The sequence below is a fragment of the Blennius ocellaris genome (genome assembly GCF_963422515.1).
Source record: "Blennius ocellaris genome assembly, chromosome: 21".
Lineage (NCBI taxonomy): Eukaryota > Metazoa > Chordata > Actinopteri > Blenniiformes > Blenniidae > Blennius > Blennius ocellaris.
In genome coordinates, this window is record NC_137670.1 from 1,832,883 (window position 1) to 1,852,401 (window position 19,519).

Here is a 19,519-nt window from a genome sequence, read left to right on the forward strand (position 1 = left end):
GAAGAGAAAAAAAAAGACTCGAAGCCTAAAAGAAATATGCTTTGCCTCTGTCAAGTGTCGTACAAATTTACCTTGTATTGTTGTGTGAGTCTTCCGGGTTTTAACGCAGAAGCCTGTTCTTCCATCCGGTACACGAGGCGGACGACTGTAAAAAAAAAAAAAAACAAACAACAACAAAAAAACTTTCCGAGTAGACGCCATCCGATCACCATTCCCATTTATTTCATTCCTCAAAAGAAGCACCTTCCTGAAATGAGGTCTTTGAGAAATGTACAGTAATTGTACAAATAAAGGTGGATAGAACAGCAGAAAAGTGATTATAACAAAGGAACAAATGTTATATTTGCCCGATTTCATTTGAAGTTAATTTAACGCATGCTGTATATAAATAAAAACAAATTTAAAGGTGGAAAAACAAAAACACGTGTGTCCTCTTTTATTTTGTGGGTTTTGTGGCTGGACTGTGACGAATCTGACGTGTCGAGACGTTACTTTCCTTCCTCCGCTGATCCAGTTGACCAGAAAGGAGAAAAAACTCGCTGTCGGACTTCTTGCTCCATCAAGGAGAACCTTGAAAAGGAAAAAGTGTTGCATGTGCAGTAAAATAACAACCGCTAAAGGCAGTGACGTTCAAGCCATTTGTCATTTTTCAAGTTCTTTCTTTCAAATACTTTGCGCTTGACGTTTTTCTCAGAAACCCGGACGCCGTTTGAACAATTCAAAACATGAAACCTTTGAGCTTTATGCTCGTAAAACACTGAAATATTTACCCGCCATCGAGGAGTCCTTCACGTCGGATGGTTCCTCTTCTGTCGTTTCAGGATACGTCAGAGACAAGTCAAGTTTAACCTGCTCGAAAAAAAAAGCGGTTAAATACAGAAAGACAATTCCTGTTATTCTCATTTTAACCCAAATCCTCACAGGAGTGAAACGGAACTGAACAAGGAGGACTTAAATGTCATACCTGAGGGGTGAAGACGTGTCTGTAGAGTTTGTAGTGTCTCATGTAGCCGCTGTGGACGTATTCAAACACCCAGTTCACCTCCTGGGAGGTGAAGAGGTCGATACTGAAGGGAGGCCGCTGCAATATGGACCAACGTGTGTTTAGAATACGTCACGACGATGGAAAACTAAGAGTTCCAAAGGGGAACTTACCCTGACTGAGTGGCAGAGCAGGAGCTCCTTAAAGTACCGGAAACACGCGTCCATGTTGTCGAGCGGAGTTCCTGCAGGAAAAGGTTGTAAGTTCAGAGATAAACTGACGTTTGATTTGAAAGCAAGAGGGTCAAACACACTTTCGTGCGGCCCAATGTCATCTTGAGTGCTAAAGTAGTGTCGCAATAACCTTTAATATTAAAAGGTTTTCATTGTTGTGGTGCAGAATAGACCGTAGGTGATGAAAATATTCAATATTCTCACTAAAATCAAACGTTCTGGTGCAAAAATAAAGTGAGGTGTCGAAAAAAATCATCTCAGCCTTGGCGAATTTGTTAAAACATCAATGTTTTCTTGGAAAGTTTGACCATTTGCTTGGTGTTTAAGAAAGAATATAGATTGCAAATGTTCTTTTGATCACAATATTTTCAAAAAAATTGGATTTTTCTCTGAATTATTAATAATCAGAGCATGTTTTGTTGTTTTCTCTCACCAGTTCTTCTTTTATTTCTTTGTTAAAAACCTTAGTTAAACAGTAAAACGGACAGAGAGGCCGTCACTTTTGAAATGTAAAATATAACAAAAGAAAACATGCATGTAATTTTGATTAAAGCATTATTCCATTACTGGCTGGACCTTTCTGTGTGCAGTGCCCACATGGAAAGAACCTATATGAGGATATATGCGCATATATGGAACATATAAGCAGTTTATATGCACATATATACTGCATACATGCGTATATATGCCACATATAGGCAAAATTTAGGCGCATATATGTGAATATACTGGCCATATAGGTCTCCTGTACTGCTTCTTTATTTCCACACACACATATATATATATATATATATATATATAGCCTATATATCTCACTTTGGCAACTGTCATACATTATCAAGGCAATAACTAAGAACTAACTAAAAAATAATCATGCAAGAAGAACATATAGGTACATATATGCACACATATATACGTGCATATATGTACCTATAGAGGTACCTGTATGCACGTATATGTGTACGCATATATGCACATATAATATAGGAAAACGGCCAATTTTATACATGTCACATATATTAAAAAGCTATATCAAAACCTATATTAAAACATATATGTTTATATAGGTTCTTTCCATGTGGGTGGGAACGTCACTTCCTCCAACATGCTGGCGGGGTTAAAAGAGTAATAATCATAATTACTGTACCGATATTGGCCTGGTGAACGGATCTGAGGATGGACAGGAGAGCCGACGTCTGCTCCGGGTTAAAACGTCGCTCTCTGGCGAAGAGCACAGCCTGGACGTACAGCTCCAGCACGACTCCTTTCTGGGGTTCGGGGAGGTCAAGGGGAAACCTGGTGCACAGAAGCCTGCAGACGAGAGGGCGGGAGGTGAGGCTGAGCAGCCAGGGGCGTTTCCTCCTCCTCCTCATCATCATCATCATCATCATCATCATCATCCGCCGGGGACGCCGACCTCTCCAGGTCGGGGACCGACTGCATCTCGTCCATCTCCTCCATGTCACGCTGGCTGAGGTCTGTCCTGGAGACATGGAAACAACCTATGTGAGGATATATGTGCATATATGAAACATACAAGCAGTTTACATGCACATATATGACAAGATATGTGCATATATGACAATATTTAAGTGGCATATATGAATGAATGAATGAATGAATGGTTTATTTCGGTTACAGTTTCAGTATAAGTGCAGTTGATGAATTTTTGTGCATTCAGTTCATATGTACAAGTTCACACACCTGTGATTTTTCACTGTTTCCACAATATACTTGCAACCGAAATGTTTATAGGCTGAAGCCAAGGCTTATTTTAGCCTCTCCCTTAAAAACCCGTGCGGTTACCCCAGACACCAGTGACGCAAAAAATATAATAGAATTTTAAAAAAGCAACTGGAGAAAGAAAAAAAATAAATAAATAAAATAAAAATAATAAACATAGCAGTCGTAATGCGGGAGAAAAAAATAATATGGAACATAACAGAAGTAATACGTGAGAAAAACTCAACCAAACAAAAGGAAGTAACAGAAATTATTGTTCATTGTAAACATTAATTATTTTTCTTTTTACTGTTTCTTTGAAGCAGAGCGGTGATTTGCACAGTTTTAAGTTGTCACTGAGACCATTTATGTATATATGTGTATATATGCCACATAGAGGCAGAATTTAGGTGCATATATGTGACTATACAGGCCGTATAGGTCTCCTGTACTGCTTCTTTATTTCCACATATATATAGTCCATATCTCACTTTGACAACTGTCATATATTATCAAGGCAATAACTAAGAACTAACTAAAAAACAGTCATGCAAGAAGAACATATAGGTGCATATATGCACACATATATACGTGCATATATGTACCTATATAGGTGCCTGTATGCACGTATATGTGTACATATATGTGCATTTATGTACATATAATATAGGAAAACGGCCAATTTTATATATGTCACATATATTAAACACCTATATTAAAACATATATGTTTATATAGGTTCTTTCCATGTGGGGAGACAAACAGAAGCAGGGATCGTGTGCAGCTCCTCACCACATCATGAGCCTCGCTTGCAGAAGTTGTGGTTCCTGCAGAGGAAAAGACAACATCTGCGTGTGACAAAACTGATTTATGACGCTTAATACTTCAATGATGTTGCAAAAAAAAAAAAAAAAAAAAAAAAAAAAAAAGACCGACAGACGCTTTAATGACATTTTTAAAGAAATGAATCGCGTTTACCTTGACGTCAGTATCCATCGTGGGTTTTTTTTTTTTTTTTTTTTTAATCTTCCAGCTAACAGCAGAACAGCTGATAAACACTTAACACACTTACTAAAACCGTTCAAGAAACTTTAGACGTACTTTCAAGCTCAATTCTGATCAGGAACGTCGCTGGACAGCTTTCCGGTTTGTAGCGCGGTATCCTAGCAACAAGCCGCTTTTTCATTTCCGGTTAAAGAAAGCGATATAAAAAAAAATATCTAAAAATTCCAGATGAAATTTTCTGTGCTTCTTGCTGCACATCCTTAACTTTTAGACCCCTGGTCCTGTCTGTGTCTGCAGTGTTTCCATGGCGACAGATGCTGATCTCCTTCAATCTAAGCTACAATATAATATAATATAATACAATATCACATCATATCATATCATATAATATCATATCATGTATATATTTGGAAAAAAAAACCAACAAAAACTAATTATACCTACATATTATTAAATGTTCTATTTTATTATATTACACTTCACTCTCGACACTGCATACCATGAAAACACTCCTCAGCCTCTTAAATGTACATATACTTCAACGGCTCTTTCTCTCCATCGCGCCATGGTGATCGTAACCATGGCAACCGGATACGCCGCATGTCCTGCTGAAAGCCAGCCTCTGCCCGTCTGTTTGTTTGTTTGTTTAATTGTAATGTTTTGAGGGAATTTTGATGAATGGGAATTAAAGTGAGCAGAAGCGAGCGAGTCTCAGGAGTTTCCAGGACGACGTTGCGTCGACCGCCACCCAGCTTCACGGTTTGCCATGCGGGACGTCGGCGCCGCTCCAAATGGCTGCTCGCGCTCCTCCACCACCACCACCTCCACCACCTCCACCGCCTTCCTGTCTGTGCTGCGACAGCAGGCCCCAGCATCTCCATAAAGCACCCTTGAAAAGCCCGTTGAATAGACAGGCCGTCCACTCTGACTGTAGTTTAAGAACATTATCCCCCTGTAATCCACTTTGCCTTCTGCTGCATGCAGGTGGACAGACGGGCAGATGGAGCCGGGGAGCTCTATCAACACATCCACACTTAATTGTTCCCAGTGTTTTTCTCTCCTCTGGACATAAACAAACATTTTTTTTATTTTAATGAGCTTTTTCATACTGAGTCATAAGTCTGGCTCTCATCTGCTGTTGTCAGCGTCTCGTAATTTTCCACCGATTGTTTTGTAATAAGCCGTGCGTCTTCACTCGGACATGGAGGACCCGGACATACGACAACAGAAGCTGGACAACCAGGTAAAACTCAGTAAATTGTGTGAATTCAGTTCTGCCTGTTTCATTTAAGATTTACACCGAGATTTTGAGCTAAAACATACATGTAGGAGGAAAGCTGTTAAGTAAGGCAAATTTTGTGTTTAAACATTTTCAACAAAAGGCCAAAACGAAGGCAGAGCTTATAAATAGAAAATAGAAAATAGAAACACTTTTCAGACTCTGACAAGGTCAAGGCGACTTGTGTCAGAACCACCTGCTGTTTGGAGCTCTTGTTCAATGTTTAAGCCCCAGTTTGTGCTTTCCAGTGTTTCAGCTTCTGATTTTAACCCTTAACGTAACAAAAAAATAGATATATATAAAAAAGATAAGCTAGTCTACCAAAGGAATACTAACAAGTGATAGTAATCCAGTTTGATTAAATACTTGTCTTATTGCTCATAATGTTAAAAAAAACAACCTTCCATAATAGTCAGTAATGTTATTGTAACATGAAAAACATGTCCCATGATGTTTTTCCAATGTATGAATTATTTTAGTCGTTTTGTAGATGTTTAGAAACGGCAGCCATATCGTCTATTGTATTCCAGCTGTCTGTACTCGGACAGATCGCTCCGTAGACAAACCCAGTGGAAGGAGGTCGTCTACAGAATCATTAAATATAACGACGCCATGTCAAAATGTCCTTTGTGCCCAAAGCTGGTCGTCGCATGAGCTTTGCTGTTTGGGAGCGGCGGCGGCGGCGGCTTGTAAATACGACCAAGCGTAAGACGTGACGGTTTGTACGCGTCTCGTTGTCCCGCAGCGAACCCTCATGATCAAGAAGCAGCAGAAGAAGAGGGCCGACTCCCAGATGGTCGTCGCCAATCGGGACGGTCGCCAGAAGAACCGAAAGCACAAAGCCCGCTCCGACGAGACGCCTCTGCTGATCAGCCAATCCCTGAGCAACGCTTCTCTGAGTGGTCAGTCGGAGATCCCCCCCCCCCCCCCGTTAGCGTCGGGGGAACTGTTTGGCGACCCGTGTTGAAGAGTGAGTGCAGTTTGGTGTGTTTGTCTCGTTTGGAGATCAAGTGGAGCACGCTCACGACAACCCGCTGGACGAGATCACGCTGGGCGAAGGCGACGTGGCCGCGGACGCGACGCTAGCGGAGACGCCACCGGGGAAAGCCGCCGCTCCCAAGAAAATGAACCTGGAGATAGACAAGGGGCCCGAGGTGAACGGCGAGCAGGAGAACGACGGCCGGCCGGACGCAAAGAAGACGAGGAAGAAAGACGGCAAAAAGGAAAAAGCCAAAGGTGAGACGTCCAATCAAGACTTTTCGGGTCGCAGTCGTGTCCGCTGATGTTTTTATAGATGTTTATCAAAAACGATGCTTCAACGTCAGCGACTGTCTTTTCAGCGGTGGAAGAGACGGAGGAAGATGATATAGAAAAGGAGAAGAAAGATAAGAAGCCAAAGAAGAAAGACCAAGTCCAGGAATCCGGAGACGCACAGAAGACGAACAAGACGACCAAGCAAGACCGTAAAAGTAGGCTCATAAGTAACTCAAACACTGACTTGTATAAGATGCCGATGATTTTCTGATTCGCTTCAACTCCGTTCTCACAGAGAAGCACCGACAGGAGGCTTTGTCGCCCGAGATCGATTCGGTGGTTGAAGAGGCGGGTCCGAAGGGGAACAAGGACGATGAGGTGGACGGCGAAGGGGAGGACGAGCCTCCGGGGCCCGGTCCTCAGTCGCCCAGGAAGAAAAAGCAGCTCGACACGTGTGAGTGATCGTCTGGCCCCAGTGTGCTGAGTCAGCAACGCCGCCGCGAAGTCGAAGCAGGCGGTGACGCCGTCTGTGCTCGTCCCCGCAGCCAGGTGCCAAATAAGCGAGGAGAGCAAAGACGATGACGTCCGAGAGGAGGAGGAGGAGGAGGAGGAGGGGGAGAAGGAGGAGAAGAAGAAGAAGAAGAAAAAGGAAAAGAAGTCCGGCAAAGCAGAGAAGAGCACGCGAAGTCTGGCTTCCCTGAACTCCAACTACAGGGAAAGTTCGCCGGCGAGCAGCGACTCTAACGACAGAGTGAGGCGCCGCGACGGACGGATGCACGTTGTCGATGATCCGAAGAGGAGGTAGTGGTGAAGAGGGGTCTCAATTCTCAATTCTTCTCGTTCCAGTCGTCTTCCCCGCTGTCGGTGGAGGATCTGGAGAAGTTCGCGGTGCGTCCAGCGCCCAGAGACGTGACCATCCAGTGCCGGGTCACCAGGGACAGGAGGGGCATGGAGAAGGGGCTCTACCCAACCTACTACCTCCACATGGAGAAGGAGGACGGCAAGAAGGTGGGAAATTCTCAACCAACCTTGGTGAACTTTCACGTGCTAATATCAAGATTCTGATCCGCTGATCTGCTCTTGGTTGTGCGTCCTCCCAGGTCTTTCTAATGGCGGGCAGGAAGAGGAAAAAGTGCAAGACGTCCAATTACCTCATTTCCACTGACCCAACGAATCTGTCCAGAGATACAAGCTGCTACATAGGAAAACTGAGGTAACGTTTTATTTCCCTTACGTGCCCCAAATATTTCAATTCAATTCATTTTCCAGACGAGGTCCTTCGTCCCCCGGTTGTCAGACCTCTGAGACGCTTGTAACCCAAGCAAATCTTCTGGAAGTCTGACAGGTTGCTCTTGATAACGGGATTGTTGTGACGACGACAAGGGGAGGAGCAAAGGCCAGCAGATATAAACTAGATTTCCCCATAAAGCCTGGCGACACCGAGGCGGCACATGGCGGGTTTCAACAGTCGACAATCGTGACTGCTGTGTTTCAGGTCCAATGTTCTGGGTACAAAGTTCACGGTCTACGACGGAGGGGAGAACCCAGAGAAGAAACCCTTCATCAAGGAGTGCGAATCTGTGCGGCAGGAGCTGGCAGCCATCTGCTATGTGAGTCGAACGCGTACACACTTCACGCGACACCGAATTCACTCCGACCAACGAGACGTTGTGACGCGAACGTTCCCTCGCCTCCCAGGAGACCAACGTGCTGGGATTCAAGGGTCCGAGGAAAATGACGGTGATCATCCCCGGCATGCTGGAGAACGACGAGAGGGTGACGATCCATCCCAAAAACGTACGTCCCCCCCAAAACAATCCAACCTGTAGGTGTGGTGGGTTTCTGATGGACCGACGGTTCCTCTCTCTCTCTCGTCTCAGGACCTGGAGACGCTGCTCGTCCGCCACGCCAACGGAAACACCGACAAACTGGTGACCCTCGTGAACAAATCCCCGAGCTGGAACGACCAGACTCAGTCGTACGTGCTGAACTTCCACGGACGCGTCACCAAGGCCTCCGTGAAGAACTTCCAGATCATCCACCCCGACAACGGTAACCCGGGGGCCTCTTCGTCTCCCCGCCACCGTCAGACCGCCATCGTGTCCCGTTTGCTTTTCGCTGCTTTAGCGCCTCTCTCTCTCTCTCTCTCCTGCGTTTTCCAGACGACTACATCGTGATGCAGTTTGGCCGTTTGGCGGAGGACGTGTTCTCCATGGACTACAGTTTCCCCATGTGTGCCCTGCAAGCCTTCGCGATCACCCTCTCGTCCTTCGACGGCAAACTGGCCTGCGAGTGACCCAAGCTGGTGGACCTCAAGTGCCCAACAAGACCCCTCGTGTGGGTGGAAACCTGTGGTTTGAACTAAAACTGTACCCATAACGCTCCTCTGGATCGTTTTATATCAATCTTTTTGCATCCCGGTGGATCCATAGCACTTTGTGTACAACGAAAAAAAAAAGAAAACAACCACAGCCTTCAGATTCTTTTCAGGTCCTGGACTGTTCTTGTGTCACCCGTTTAAAATGTAAATGAAGCAAAGTGTAAAATAACTTGTGCAATAAATAACCCGAAGGTAAACATTAATGTGAAATAAAGACATGCTGTATGACTTATCGTCTTCGTAGTAAAGTGGTCCTATACTGCAGTCTTTTCTGTGTTTTAGCTGTTTAAAAAAAATGTAAGTTTCCTTTACTGATAAAGAACTTTTCCACATACTTGATAATTTGTGTTTTTGACGTCGCAGTCGTAGCCTCAGATCTTATCAGCGTGACTGTCGACTTGAAGCGCAGCCTCTCACGATTCCGACGCCTTCGTCACACAAAAAGGGCTTTTTTGGACAAAAGTTGTTGGGAAAACCAGCAAAGTGGACGTGTGGTCAAGTCAGACATAAACACAACGTCATGACATCGACGTGACACGCAATACTGAGATGTTCAAATAGAAGTTCACACAGTTTTCACAGCTGAGGCGAATGTCATTTCAGGTTGTGTACAAATAAAAATAGGCCTTTGAGAACTTTGTGGTCCACGAAGACGACCAGAAATGCACAGATGGTTTCTGTAGACGGACCTAAATTCGACTCGGCGACGTCGCCGTGTCTGAGAGGCTGAATCTATAAAGAGTGTGTCCTGTTGAACGTGGGGCCTTGAGGGGCCCATTACTGCTGCTCCCCCGCATGCAGGGCTGTACATTTACCCTCAAATCACCGTCCCCGCAAACGGGGAAAAACAAAACAGAGGCTCCTGGCAATACTGAGAACGCCGACTTGTTTACAGGCAATGAATCAATCAATCATCTAAACCATCAGCCTCAGAGGAAGCGATTGACGCTGCTGCTCCCTCTTATCTTTTCAAGATTCGCCACGAAATACGACAGAAACTCAGCGCATCCGCCGCCGGTGAGCTGGATGACGCGTTGCGCAACTATGTCGGCCGCTGCACAGACACGAAAGTCGTCTCGTCGTCGCGACTCAAAGCGGCAATGATGTCATAAACCCCGTGTCCAGCGCCGCCGCCATCCATCCATCCATCCATCCATCCATCCATCCATCCATCCAAGAAGGCCCAGCAGGTGGATGGATGGCGATGAGACGCCAGCAGGTTTTGGTTTGCTGAAAACTGCAGCGGTAAACTTCACTCGCACGCTCTAAAAAAAAAAAGAAAAGAAAAGAAAAAAGGACATCCTCCCCACCAGAGCCACAGGAGTGATCGCTATCAACATGAAACGGCTGCCTGCCGTCAGTCAGTCCCGGATCGGCGTTCGAGCGGCGGACATGGACGGGCGTCCTCCACCCGGGCTGAAGACGGTGCAGCTGACGGTGCTGCTGACGGTGCTGCTGTACACCAACGCAGGCCGGCCGCACGGGAGTCAAATCACAGGTTATACCTCTGCCCGTGTTAGTCTTTGCTTTTTCATCGTCGCGTCTGCTGAGGAAAAAAGATGCTGAGAATCGTCAGGCCTGCATCTCGTGTCTGTGGCATTTTTTTATTTTGATGAACAAGAAATGAGAAAAGCGAGCTCCCGTCCGTTTACCTGTTTGATTCAGGCTCCAGGTGAGGGAGCCTGAGGGACCTCACACTTCACCAATTCAACATTAATTAGCTTTTACAGATAGTTTAATTGTGAGATATTGTGATAAATAAAATTGCATTGTGATAGAAGACAGACTTCCTCTCACGCTGGCATTTTTTCTTTTCTTTTTTGTTAAATGAAACCTGGATGCAGAGCAACACAGAGGCAGTGACGGACTTTATCATTCAATATGAGAGCCTACAGATGAGGAAACGTTGATTTTGAAATGTGTTCATGAGTATAGAGCGAGGAGAGGAGATATTGATTAGAAATCAGTTTGCAGCAAGAATCCTTCCAGGTCATTTTTAAGAAGAAATCAATGTCATACGAGGCTGAGAAAGAAAAAACAAAAAAAAACGGGAAGATAAACGCTTCAATATAGTTTTGTGACACGTCAAATCGTGTGTGTGTGTGTGTGTGTGTGTGTGTGTGTGTGCACTCCAGGGTTGGACCATGGTCTCCACTGTGTCAACGACTACTTGTTCACCGTCAGCTGCACTCTGAGCATCACGGCGGACGACAACAGCTCCTACTGGCTCACCTTCACAGAAACTTACTTCCTGTGAGACTCGTTTCTTTTTTTTTTAAATCATCTTTTACTGTAAAAGCCTTAAAAGCGACGGAAGGACGTCGTCTCACTCGGGCCTCTCGTCTCCTCGCAGGACAAAGTACGTGTGCAAGCTGACGAAAACCAGAAATTCCCATTTCTGCTCTTTTCAAACGCCAAAAGACTCGGACACATTCACGGACAGCGACGCGTTCAACATTTCACTTTGCCACCACGGCGAGGAAGGAGAGGAAGGAGAGGAAGGCCCCGACGGCTGCGAGCTGCTGGACGACGACTACCGGCCGGTGGAAAACAGTGAGTGGTGAAAACGACGCCGGGGGGGGGGGGGAAATAGAGGGACGACGGTGGTGATCACATGCAGGTCTGCACCCTCTCATCAGTCCAGCCCAACCCGCCCTGCTGCCTCGCCGTCGTCCACAACGCCAGCCAGTACCACTTCGCCTGGAACAGCACGTACGAGGAATACGGCCCCTACACCGGCCTGACGGACGACCTGCAGTACCAACTCCTCGTCCGCAGGACCGGCGACCAGGTGAGGCGCGGGGAGGCTCACCTGTGTCGCCATGGGGTTATATTTGTGCCAGAATTCTGAGCGAGCGATGGGAAAATTTGAGCGGAAAAAAATTAATTGTGCAAGCGCACTAATAGCATTTTGGGGAAATATTTAAATTGCACAAAGAAAAACCTGAGATTGCGCTCAAAAGTCACTTCTGCTCCCAGTTTCTCTCTCGCTCGCTCAAATCTCTCCACCTCCGCTCAAGTTCTGCTGCGCGCTCGCTCAAAACGTGCAAAGCCCAAATGTGACAGACTTCGGATTCCGGCAGTGCCTCATAACCAACGAAGAAGAAAAGAGGGAAAACAGAAATAAGCAAAACTAAAGAAAATGATCCTGGATTAGCATGTTTTTCCCGCTTCTTCTTCTTCGTTGGTTAGGAGGCACTGCCGGAATCCGAAGCAACCAATCAGAGCTCGACGCCCGCCCCGAATTTCTGTGATTGGTGGACAACTTGTGTCCGTCACATTTGGGCTTTGCACATTTTGAGCGAGCGCACAGCAGGACTTGAGCGGAGGTGGAGAGATTTGAGCGAGCGAGAGAGGAACTGAGAGCAGAAATTAAGTTTTTCTTTGCGCAATTTAAATATTTCCTCAAAATGCTACTAGTGCTTGCACAATAAAAAAAATTTGCGCTCAAATTTTCCCATCGCTCGCTCAGAATTTTGGCACTAATATGACCCCGTACGTCGCGTCTAATTCTGTCGCCAAGAATGAAACCGTGTGGTCGCTTGGCGGCCGAGGTGAGAAACTTGCTTTAGTTGTGAAACGTAACCGTATGAGAACGACCGACCGAAAGCCAAATGATCGGTCGTCAACCTGTTGGTCTCCAGGAGTCACAGATGAGCTCTTCTCAGGGAAAAACCTGACGGAACGACGTACAATCGCCTGAGCACTGGAACATAACGTCACTTAAACGTCGGCGTTGCAGACGAATACTTCCCCGGAGACGACGCGTCGGAGAAATAATCGTATTTGCTGTCATTTTTGGACTCAAACGAATAATTTCACCCGCATTCTACAGTCACGCGCAAAAAAAATATGAACATTTTATCTGAATATGTGAGGCAGCCTATCAGTTTTCACAGCATTTCACTTTTTCCCCATTTCTATAATATATTATAACTATAATATTGTTATAATAAAGCCTTTAGCCCTAAAATAGCCCTTTTTTTTTCTTCCATTTTTAATAAATTTGCAAAAAAATCTAAAATAAGCAACTCTTTTTCACATCGTCGTTATTTGTTTGTCGGATTTTGAGGGAAAAAAATTTACTTTAACCCATTTTGGAATAAATCTGCAACATAACTAAAGGTCAAAAACTAAAAAAATTAACGTGAGGCAGTGATATAATCTCATTTTCTCTGCCTCTACATTTCACCCCAGGTGATTTTGCATCGCATCAACTCGGACGAGACGCGTTTCTCCATGGAGGCGGAGGTTCTGGAGGAGGGCGAGGACTACAGCGCCCGAGTGAGGAGCCGCCCGGGCCGGGGCCACTACGGGGGCCAGTGGAGCCACTGGTCCCCCGGGTTCCAGTGGAGGGCCGAGGAGGTCGAGGCTCCCTCAGGAGGTTTTGGTGGAAATAAGATTGTTCAACTTCACGTTGTTCCAAAAACACTCAACCTGTACTAACGCAGGTCGTATTTCCTAATCGGTCAGATCTTCCAAGAAACAAGTTCCTCTCCGAGCCGGAGGTGGTGGTGGTGTCGTGTGCGGCGGTGCTCCTCCTCCTGCTGCTGTGCTGCGTTCCCGTTCACAAGTAAAAGCTCGATTCCCTCGTCCGTCCATCACGATCCAGAAACGACGATTTAAACGCCGTTAATCCCTCCGTCAGGTGGAGGAGGAGCGTCCTCATCCCGACCCCGGCGCCGTACTTCGACACGCTGTACGGCGACTGCCGGGGAGACTTTAAGGTGAGTCGTTCTGCCCCGGAGGGGGGGGGGGGGGGGAGGCGTCGTCTGACCCCCCCCCCGCTGTGACCGCAGAGCTGGCTGGCGGCGCAGGAACGCCCGGCGGAGCTGCTGAACGTGGAGGAAACGCTCCGGATCGACACGGTGACAAAGTGCGAGGAGGAGGAAGAGGAAGAGGAGGAGGAAGAGCGTTCCTACCAGCGTCCCTGGCAGCTGACGGAGGGCGACCACTCGTACGGCAACGTGAGTGCCCCGGGCCTCCCGTACGCCGGCGGCGGCGGGGAGGAGCCGGGCCGCCGGCTCTACAGCAACACGCTGGCGGAGGACGAGCCCCCCTGGTACTGCAACCAGACCTGCAACGAGTACTGCACCCTGAGCAGCCTGCCGCCCCCCGCCGGGCGCCACGGGGGCTCCTGAACAAGACGCTTGGGGCCACGGAGACGAGCGGAGGTCAGGGCCGACTGCTGACATACAATATCCTGCATATATATACATTTAAAACGACTCAGAACCGTTGAGCCTCAACTCAAAACTTCCCCTTTTTCTTTTTTTTTAAACGAGCATCTTCACTTTTAAACCCTCCAATGTCTCTGCTTTACTGCTGCACACGTTTCCTAGCCTTCAGGTGCAAAATACAAAAACTCCCTACATCTGTTTGCACTTTCTTTTAAATCTTTTACAGTTTGTTTGGGCTCGTCTGACACCCGGTTGCAGAGAAGAAGTGTTCCTGTCATTTCCTTTCCCCCCCCACACGGCCGCTGGTATATCGATTATTAATAATGCAATACTTTCCCTCATGACTGCAATGTACTAAACTTAAGCTTTCTCACTTTTTCTACACAAGAATAAAAAAAACAAAACAACAACCATCCTGCCTCCAGATCCCTGCAAACACAAACTTAATAGATTTAATTATGGTTTCACAAGAGGAGCTACTGCGATTTACACACTTTAAATCCTTTTATCTGAAAATCTGCGAACCAAATTTAATCTAAAAACACACGGGGGAGAAAAACCAAAATACATTTTGTAGAAACTTTTATTATTAAGCCAACACAGACATGAACAAAGCACCATATAACCTTAAAGTCTGATACAGAAGTAAGCCTACCTGCCTCAGTCACTCTGGCCATTGTTATTTATTTCCATAGCAAACACTCTGAATAACAAAAAGACAGCCAAGGCAGCGTCATCTATGGTATATTACAGCATGCTGAATAGAAAACCTGGGAAAGAATTAGACAGAACCATCTAGAGACACTAGTGAGATACAACAGTATAAAAGTGCCATTCATTATACAGCAGTCGAAATACTGACAATGAAGTAAGCTAATTTTACATTAAATTCAAGGAAAAGATAAAGGGGGTTGGGTTTGGGGGTTAAAGGAAGAGACCCTGTGAAGGAGGGGCGAAATAAAACGGGACACGCCTTTTCCTTGGACGTGGCGTTCGGCCTGCTTGTTGGACGTGACGAGACGCGTCCGTCTCGCCACACGAGACAATTTAATGTTTTAAAACAAGTGGCCAGGGTGCTCGGGCAACCGCCCCCCCCCCCCCCTCTCACAAATTAAGAGAGAGAGAGAGAGGGGGGGGGGGGGGAGGAAAAAACAAAAAAACAAAAAAGGTTGGAGGAGAGCGGATGGCACAGAATGTGTGGAGTTTAAATAGAAGTCTTTGAAGCAAGTCCCGATGTGAGAGGAGCACATTCATTGAGAGACGGGTGGGGAGGTGATTCTTGTTAAACCCATTCCTTCTGCCGGGGGCCGGCGCCTTACGACGGGGAGAACTTTTTGGCTTGTGCTCGAACTCTTTTTTCATATTCTACTCTGTTTTGGCTGCAGAGGGAATTAAAAAAAAAAAAACAAACAAAAAACAGTTCTGAGTAAATCTAATCCACACAAATACATTAAAAACAAAACGCCGCCGGAGAGAGAGAAAGCGAGGAAGGAAGGAAAAGACGCCTCACCAGTAGATTGTGTACGCCTCTGCTTGGGCTGGATCCTGGATATTTGGCTCGTTTAGCAGTTCCTGGATACCTAATAAGATCTGGAAGAGGAAGCAGATAAAGACGCTTTAATTCAACATTTCTTTTAATGGCCGCCTCATATGAAGAACGTGTTTTTACAGTTATGAGGTTTTAAATCGCCGCCGGCGCCAAATCTCATTTGACAAAGTCGACAAAACAAAGAATTGTGAAACTAAACACATAAAAAAAAAGCAGGGAAACCACATTTGAAAGGGGAAAACTGGGGATTATTCAAGTTGAGAGAAAGTGACGAAGACAAAAACAGTTAAACTGATAAAAACCAGAGGAAAGACAATGAAAATTAAAGAAACTTGAATTAAAGGGGAAGGATTTGTTAAGTTTACTACCCCGTTCCAGGCTTGTTAATTAAATGTGTGTGTTTATACTTAAATACAGATCACCCCTTTTCTCGGAAAACATTTTCATATGCTGTGATTTATTCATTTAGATTATAATCAGAGGGACGTGTGTATACAGGCTATATATGGACGCTGCTTTGGTTCCAGTGTGTGATCGTACACGCGTGTGCAGAACCAACATTTATTTTATATTTAAAGGTTCTTCCACCAGAAAACCCTGGTTGAGATCAGAAGAGTCCCGGCAGCAGCACATTAAAGCTTCAGACAAAACAGTTTCACAGAAAACATACGAGAAAAATGTCAATACAGTAAAGTATTCCATTAGTATATATAGAAGTCTTCTATATTATACAACATTCTTACCGTTATATTACTAGTTCATCTTAATACAGAGATAATAAAAAAATAAAACAGATATTGGAGAAGAGGTAGATAAGTTTACCTCTTTTCAGGCGTATGTGTGGGTATAATTAAAACCGACAATCCATAAGCTATAATTTAATTATTCATCATCAAATGGGTTGGATATGTAGGTGAATATAGGCGTATTGGTACCAAATGTTTGAAATGTGACAGGCCTGAAATAAAATAATGACTAAAAGACATGAAAAATTGAAAAGGAATGAATAAAAACAGAAACGTAAAATGCGACGATGCAGGGAAAGTGATACAAAACATGAAAACTAAAGTTGTGAGGAGGCAGTCGGGAGTTTCGCAGGCAAACAGTGGCTGCAGTGTTTCTGTGTGTGGAAATCCAAACCTGCTTTATTGTGATAGCGGGTCTCCAGTCCTTGTCCTCCTCTAGAATAGATAGGCATACCGTCCCTGATGGATACACGTTTGGATGGAAAAGCGGGGGCTCAAATTTACCTGGAACAAGAGAAGAAGAAGACACCGAGTTCACCCCCGACCTGGTTTCACCAACTTTCCCCTCTGACTTCTGTTATTTGACGTTTATCTCGTGACACACGGCCAAAACGCCGGTTTACTGCTTGGACTGCAGACGTAACGTCGGCCTGTGATTACACTCTTCTTCCTCGTGCTGGAAGAAGGTCGTTGTAATTAGTGATTGAAGTACGACGTTACGTCACGCAGCTACACATTAACGCTTCGCAGGAGTGTTTGTTTGTGTTCAGGGAGTCCTATTAAAACGCACACCAGGCAAAAAAAAAACTAAAATAAGTTTAAAAACAAAACGGTTTACAGCCAATTTCTCAAAGGAGTTTTAATCTAAGCAACTCTGCGGCAGCACGTTATAATCTTAGGTTAGTCCTGCATCGGAATACGCATCCGATCTAGCTACTCACATTTCGGAGGCGAAGACGGATAGTCGTCCTTGAACAACATGCGCAGTTTGAACAGGCCTCCTTCCCACGGAGTCTGCAAAACAAACGAAACCACCAACATCACTGCAGAGTTAAAATCCTCCACACACGGAAACCCGGAGTTCTACGTACAAACAGCGACGCGCCACACTGAACTGATTTTCAATTTTAGATGGCACGACGGTTTTAATGGGTGTCCTTAATATGCAAAGTCAGCAGAACGAGAGGAACCTTACCCCCTTTTTCCCAGGAATAGCACATTCCCAATTCATGAGGTTCATGGTTCCGTCTGGATTTTTCGTGGGCACGGCAACAAATCCCTGTGAACGGGTCAAAATACGGACGTTGACTGAAGCGGCCAATGGGAGAGCTCCGGGGCCACGTTACATTAAGAAAGTGGATTTCCTGGGATTGCGACTTACAAAGGGATGGTCCTTCCGCCAAGCCTTGCGCTCCTGGGCAAGACGGCTCAATGCAATGCCTGACATGATGTGTGGACTCCTGCAACCAGAGAAAACAAAGACGACAACTATGAAACAAAAGACGAGGATCCATCAAAATTCATTGCTTTGTTACTTTGCATTTTAAACGTGTTGTTTTTGAAGGATTTCATTGATTAGAATGAAGAAAGTTTAGCAAGCAATCTCAACTCTTAAAAGTAAAGACAGATTAAATGACTTCACACATAACTGATATACAAATATAGCAGTTTGGAAAATCATGATTGGTTTATGGGTGAAAGTCACGTGACCGTGATTCTGATTTGAGGCCAAACTTAATTTCCGTGCAAGAAGCTTGACAGAACTTCCAACCAAGCCAAAGTCTGTTAAGACACTAAAAAAAAAAAACCCCAGATAACTTCATTTACGTGGATTTAATCGCTTCACATCGCGACATTACGTGCAGTTTGGCTGCAGCTTGCATGGAAACACGGGAATTCTGCACGGACTTATTTGGAATAAATTAAAACACCATCTTTCACGCAGGAAAGTATTGAGAGCGCAATAACAGCCACGATCGTTAAAATCGTGGGGTTAAAACCTAATGTTTACGGCTGATAAACTTCTAATCGAGAGGCTGTGAAGGAATGTCCATTACGTTGATCGCTATAGCAACGGAGCGTTAAAAAATAGGTTCCGGCAACCGAGCAATGCAACTTAAAACATCGCCAGCAACCTGCAATTCCCCACCAAGTGTCTGGCAACTCGAACGGGAAGCAGTCGGACTTGTGATACTGTTGATTTCCAGCCTTTCGAGGGAATATTCTGCGATAAACAACAACACGTTCCGGGGGAGCTAACGGGGGGGGGGGGGGGGGGGGGTGCTAGCCGTGCTACCCGGCGGAGGCTACGGCTCCACCTGCCGTTTACCCGCCTGCTTTTGAAACCCAGACGTAGCCGCAGACGTCTCGCCTCAGTCCCCCACCGCTCGGGACGAACTTGTCGCCGGAGGGACGGGGGGACGGCGGGACGAAAGGGACGCTCGGCGAGCTAACCGGTTAGCTGCACGCGCTAACTCATGTGCGCCAGAACGGCGCTCGAGCCAAACAGGCGCTTTGCGCTGCTCGCGTCCGCCACGGCCTGGTGCGGCAGCCACAAATGCGCAAATGCACTCGATTTGAATGGGAGAAGTGATAAGATTTCACCCGAGTCCCAGTGACTTCTGTCGTGGACTAACAACCGGGGACGTGGAACATTTGGCAGGAATGAAGAATCCCACTCTCCCACCCCCCCGGACCACGAAAGAGCAGAGACAAAGAACGGCAGAGCTAAAAAAAAAAAAAAAAAAAAAAAAAAAGGCGCACATTTATGCATTACCAAACTAGCGAAAATGGCGCAAACTGAAGCGGGTAAAAAATATCGTTGTACACGACACATTTCAGGTCCCCGTGGTCGCGGCGTGCTCCTACCTTTCAGTACGGCCGCAGTGTCTCTGGTAATTGAGCGAAATGAATTAATCGTGCACAAATCCCGTTAAAGCTGGTAAAGTTTCCCTCCTGAAAAACCAGCCGCTCCGATCCGAGCCAGACGCAGCGAAGCGAGATGCTTCCCCCTCCCGCACTTCCGCTTTCGCTTAAATGCACAGAGGAAGCTCCGACTGCGCAGTTATCTTCGCAACTGCGATTATTCTCAAAACTGCTCCGTATTAAAGAGAAAAAAATAACAACGAATCAACTGTGATTTATCAGTCGCCGTTCTCATGATAATCACTGCAGTTGATGGTTTTAATT

The 19,519-nt window shown here is 45.7% G+C and overlaps 4 protein-coding genes across 4 annotated transcripts; 2 read left to right on the top strand and 2 right to left on the bottom strand.

Moving 5' to 3' along the window:
• Positions 1 to 741: 741 nt before the first annotated feature.
• On the bottom strand, positions 742 to 3,933 carry cfap119 (cilia and flagella associated protein 119; the record flags this gene model as incomplete). Its single annotated transcript, XM_080516959.1, has 7 exons — positions 742 to 849; positions 965 to 1,081; positions 1,156 to 1,226; positions 2,363 to 2,526; positions 2,633 to 2,698; positions 3,730 to 3,764; positions 3,916 to 3,933. 7 exons carry the CDS (start codon positions 3,931 to 3,933, stop codon positions 742 to 744), a joined length of 579 nt encoding a protein of 192 aa, XP_080373085.1.
• A 1,210-nt stretch (positions 3,934 to 5,143) lies between these two features.
• LOC308145502 (tubby protein homolog) lies at positions 5,144 to 8,771 on the top strand (the record flags this gene model as incomplete). Its single annotated transcript, XM_080516960.1, has 13 exons — positions 5,144 to 5,185; positions 5,967 to 6,123; positions 6,227 to 6,457; positions 6,562 to 6,684; positions 6,771 to 6,929; positions 7,021 to 7,024; positions 7,121 to 7,226; positions 7,322 to 7,483; positions 7,576 to 7,688; positions 7,971 to 8,085; positions 8,174 to 8,272; positions 8,356 to 8,527; positions 8,638 to 8,771. The coding sequence occupies 13 exons, from the start codon at positions 5,144 to 5,146 to the stop codon at positions 8,769 to 8,771; spliced, it is 1,617 nt and encodes a 538-aa protein (XP_080373086.1).
• A 1,422-nt stretch (positions 8,772 to 10,193) lies between these two features.
• On the top strand, positions 10,194 to 13,996 carry LOC308145503 (uncharacterized protein; the record flags this gene model as incomplete). Its single annotated transcript, XM_080516961.1, has 8 exons — positions 10,194 to 10,312; positions 11,040 to 11,108; positions 11,209 to 11,408; positions 11,495 to 11,646; positions 13,053 to 13,239; positions 13,329 to 13,428; positions 13,504 to 13,582; positions 13,655 to 13,996. 8 exons carry the CDS (start codon positions 10,194 to 10,196, stop codon positions 13,994 to 13,996), a joined length of 1,248 nt encoding a protein of 415 aa, XP_080373087.1.
• Positions 13,997 to 14,617: 621 nt separating this feature from the next.
• Positions 14,618 to 19,335, bottom strand: ube2ib (ubiquitin-conjugating enzyme E2Ib). Its single transcript, XM_080517295.1, has 7 exons — positions 19,199 to 19,335; positions 17,712 to 17,790; positions 17,526 to 17,609; positions 17,272 to 17,344; positions 16,725 to 16,834; positions 15,546 to 15,625; positions 14,618 to 15,414 (listed from the first exon to the last, which is right to left on the bottom strand). Exons 2-7 carry the CDS (start codon positions 17,775 to 17,777, stop codon positions 15,351 to 15,353), a joined length of 477 nt encoding a protein of 158 aa, XP_080373421.1. The 5' UTR covers positions 17,778 to 17,790; positions 19,199 to 19,335; the 3' UTR covers positions 14,618 to 15,350.
• Positions 19,336 to 19,519: the final 184 nt, after the last annotated feature.

Excerpts from the sequence above, each read along its gene's own strand:
- ube2ib (XM_080517295.1), bottom strand. The coding sequence starts at position 17,777 with ATGTCAGGCATTGCATTGAGCCGTCTTGCCCAGGAGCGCAAGGCTTGG. Across the intron at positions 16,835-17,271 it reads TCCGTCTTCGCCTCCGAAAT|GTAAATTTGAGCCCCCGCTT; the intron begins GTGAGTAGCTAG and ends CTCTTGTTCCAG. Across the intron at positions 15,626-16,724 it reads CCGCTATCACAATAAAGCAG|ATCTTATTAGGTATCCAGGA; the intron begins GTTTGGATTTCC and ends TTCCTCTTCCAG.